Here is a 4,473-nt window from a genome sequence, read left to right on the forward strand (position 1 = left end):
AGACAGAGTCTCACTCTATTGTCCGGGCTAGAATGCTGTGGCGTCAGCCTAGCTCACAGCAACCTCAAACTCCTGGGCTCAGGGGATCCTCCTGCCTCGGCCTCCCAGAGTGCTAGGATTCAGTTGTGAGCCACTGTACCTGGCCTCCATATTCTTTCCATATTCCTTCTACTTCATTAAAACATTTCTCCTTATCTTTAAATCTATAAACAGCCATCAAAGGGGAAATACCTATCCTATTCGCAAATAATACTGAATACCTACACTATGTTCCTAACACCAGTCTAAGCACTAGAAATATACCAATAGCTAAGAACACCACAATCCCATTCTAATTAAGGGGAATGTCAAACAGCTTATTAAATTAGATAATATATATATATAAAGTACTCAGAATAGTGATTGGCATACAGTGTTAAGTAAATTTCAGATTAGCTATAAATATTACCTCTAAGTTTCTAGACAATCAGCCTGACGTCTGATTGTCTAAAAAACAACTCTTCTTATTCACTCAGATAAAAATCAAGAGATTCTTTAGATGGTTCCTGTACTAAATATCCTTATTTTTGATCAGCAGCCCATCCTTCAGAGAACTGCCCCCTCCCCAAATCTATTTCTTGTAGACCTACCCAGAGGTAGACATGTCCAGGCAGATTTTCTTACTCAGGAATTTGGCACAGGAGAGGCAGCCAGAGATGAGAAACACCCAAAAGTTTAGAAGTGCATGTGGCTGAGCTCCACACGGACCCATCTCTGCCAGCATCACCCTGGCTCCTACCCTCCTGAGGCCTGGCCATTCAGCTCCTCCATCAATTCTATCCTTCCAATAAACTGTTTTCTCTTGCTTAAAATAGCTAGAATTTGTGTTGCTTACAAAGAACCCCCCTTGATATAGTTAGGTAAAGTAAGATCATTCTACAAATAGAAGCCTTTACAACCAAACACAACTGCCAAAATTCATTAAAGTACCTTTAAAATGACTGAAGTTTACTGTTTGTAAAGTATACCTCGATGAAACTGGAGGGGGTAGTATATGATTTAAAAGCATAAACAGCACATTTATACTAGATAATAAAATATTTTTAGGTTACTTTTATGTACACTGATTTTATTATACTCTATGACTAAAAAGCTTATACAGTCATCCCTGTACCTGTGGGGGACTGGTTCCAGGATGCCTGAGGATACCAAAATCTGGGAATGCTCAAGCCCCTTGTATACAGTAATGTAGTATAATATTAATACATAATGTAATGAAAATAATAGGCAAATAGTTGTTATACGGTATTATTTTTTTATTGTTGTATTGCTGAGTTTTATTGGTTTTTTCTGAATACTTTTGATCCAAGATTGGCTGAATCTGAGGATGCAGAACCGCGGACAAGGAGGGCTGACTACAGATACAGGAAACACTTAATATGGCCCGTTTTAAAGTGGTCCCATTTAAAGTCAAGTTGCATTGACTGCAGCAATTCTAGAATAAAAGTATATAATATCTAAAAACTATGTCTTCTTTACTAGTGCAATAAAGCTCACAACATATATAATGATATATAATGAAACCCTGCTTTCAAGTTTATTGATAGCACCCTACAGTACCTTTGATTATTTGTTTTGCTTATACTTCCACTCCCTATTTAGACTTACTGTGCAAGCAGACTATATCACAGCAGGAAATCCCTTCAAAATGCAAACCTCTCCAGCTCAAGGAAAAGACTGAAATTAGGATAGCCACACTTGTTCATGTTTACATTACAAAAATTTAAGAAGTGCCTTACTTGATCACACCATGCTGCATTCACTGAGGAATGTCTATGATAGGGGCTCCAAGGAACACATGGAAGACCATGGTTGTCCTACTTGCCACTAATCTAAAAGCCCAAAGCACATTCCAAAATATCCTCAGTCACCTTCACAAATCCATATTTGATCTGTTACCCATTAGTACACCCTAATCACTTTTGAGACACTTTAGATTTTAAGGTTTGTGAAAAGTATTATGATAGAATGATAAATAATGAAAAAAGCAAGCTAGGCAAAGTGTAATCCCAGCTACTTAGGAGGCTGAGGTGGGAGGATTGCTTGAGGCCAGGAATAGGAGACCAGCCTGGGAAACATAGCAAGACCTTGTCTCTAAAAAAAATAATAAGAAAAATTAGCCAAGTATAGTGGCACAAGGCTATAGTCCCAGCTACTGAGGATGCTGAGGCAGGAGGATCATTTGAGCCCAGCAGTTCGAGACTATAGTGAGCTATGATCACACCACTGCACTCCACCCTTAGTAACAGAGCAAGAGTCCCTCTCAAAAAACAATAAAAATGAAAATGAAAAAAGCTGACTTTGTATATTTATGTGTGTATAGATTTGTATGATAAAGCCATCATATATTTCCTATCACTCTCTTATTTGTAAATACATGATTCACTTTAATTTTAAAAGCATTACAAAACTCAAATTTTTGTTCTCACACTTTTCAGATTTAGATACTTTATAATGGTAACCATTTTATCTAGCGAATTCCAATACTAAGTTCAAAACTGTCACCTCATTCTTGAGGAAAAATTCACCCTCGTCTCCCAAGAATCCAATCAAACTCATAATGGGGCTTTTAAAATTATTTCCTAAAGTATCCTATGCATGGTCTCTAGTAGCCATCCTAGGTAGGTACCACACATAGCCAGCCAGCACTGACATCAATAAAATATACCTAAACCAAAGCCTAATTTTGCAACATTAATATTCCAGCTTCATGGCCTCTTTTCTTCAATTTAAATTTTAATTAACTCATGAGTTCCCATTTCTAGAATAGGACCCCAAATATTTACAAAATGAAAATAAGAAAAGCCCCAATGTTCACCTACCCAACATTTGGCAATCCAACAATACCAATTTTCAGAGAGGTTCCAAATCTTCCAATAATTGGGGGTGGTTTAATTCCATCACTTCCCTTTTTGGGGGGCATCTGAAATGTCAAAACAAACATATGAACAAAACTTTTTACTATCCCCATGGAGCAAAAGCACATTTCATCACATAAAATATATTATAGAATAATGGATTAAGAATAAAACATATTGCATAAATCAATCCAAAACTAACACAGAGCTAAATCCACTTTATTTTTTAACAACAAAAAAAATAGTTCTGTAAAAATATTTGATTCTGATGGCTGTCAAAGCAGTCACTCCTTAAAAGTCTCATAAAGATTAATATAAAAGTATGTGGCACCAGGAATCAAAGATAAACTGAAAATACGGCTATAAATTTTCCATCCAGGTAACTCACAAAACACTTTGTTTCTTAACTTGACATATGGTTATATGAATGAAAGATTTTGGAAGCAGGTACAAAGATGGGAGTCAAAGAAAATCCATTCTAGAGCCACCAGCAACCAAACCATTCCTCTATAATCTGAAAAAACCTGATCCTCTCCTTCACCCACAACCCCTTTCTCACACGGATGAATACACATCAGGTATTGGGGTCCTTACAACCAAGTCCCTTCCACCTTTGGCACTGCAGGCTCATCAGTCCTCATAAACATTAATCTCCGAAATCTACACTTCGGTTACTTCTAATCGTAAACGAATCCACTAAATCTTTTTATTCACAAGTTGAAACTTTCTTGTCCCTTGCCAGTTCTGGCTCCAAATTTGTCCGTGCAGAATGAATCCCACTCTACCACTGCAAACTGAAATCATGAGGACTGTTAACCCCACGTCTTTAGAAGCTCGGAACCAAACTGTCCCTGTCTTCTGGCTGCGAGTTGTACCTCCTGGAGCCACGCTGGGGCCCTGCTCCTGAAGTAATATTCCAGCCTCTGATCTCTGACCCCCAAAGACCAAGGATTTCCCTTCTCTGGGTCTTGACACCTGTTCCCAGCCAAACCTCAGGCCTCCAAAGAACAGCTGCAAGAGCAGAGCCTGTCCAGTCCTCTGGCCTACCGCGGGGTGGCCAGCCACCCAGCCAACGCGGGCCCCCACGCAACATCTTCTCCCTCTGGACTGGGCCACTGGCAGTCCCGGGCTCAGGAGAAGGCTTGCCGGAGTGAGGCTGAGCTGCTCTCAGGACTCGCGGCCTAGTCTGGGAGCGCCTCATTCATCCACATACCCCACGCCACCCGCCGCCCTCGCCCCATCCTGGCCACCGGGCCAGGGCCTCGCGCTGGCCTGAGAGCAAGGGGCGCGGGCGCCGAAGATTCGGCGGAGAGCGCGCCCGCGGGCTCCCTGAGGGCCTCACCGTGCTCAGGGTGGGCGATGACACAGGGTCCCAGCGGCAGCGAGAGACAGGTCCTGCCGGCAGCCGGAGGCGGGGAGGAAGGAGGAGAGAGCGCAGGCCCGGCCCCTCTCCCTAGCTGCACGCACGACGGCGGCCGCGGCGGAACGGGCGGGCCGGGCGCTGGGCGGCACCTGCGCGCAGGCCGCGCGCCCTGCCCCGCCCGCGCGCCCCGCCCATTGGCCCGGCAGGCCGCGG

General features: G+C 42.6%; 1 protein-coding gene across 1 annotated transcript in view; it reads right to left on the reverse strand.

Moving 5' to 3' along the window:
• Positions 1 to 4,473, reverse strand: part of OLA1 (Obg-like ATPase 1) — a 167,371-nt gene extending 162,898 nt beyond the window's left edge. The window contains exons 1-2 of the mRNA XM_012650767.1: positions 4,240 to 4,473; positions 2,862 to 2,962 (exon numbers count right to left, since the gene is read on the reverse strand). Coding sequence (XP_012506221.1) covers positions 2,862 to 2,962 — 101 coding nt within the window. The 5' untranslated portion in view covers positions 4,240 to 4,473. The remainder of the gene's footprint in view (positions 1 to 2,861; positions 2,963 to 4,239) is intronic.

This window comes from Propithecus coquereli, unplaced genomic scaffold, assembly GCF_000956105.1.
Source record: "Propithecus coquereli isolate 6110/MARCELLA unplaced genomic scaffold, Pcoq_1.0 Scaffold34, whole genome shotgun sequence".
Lineage (NCBI taxonomy): Eukaryota > Metazoa > Chordata > Mammalia > Primates > Indriidae > Propithecus > Propithecus coquereli.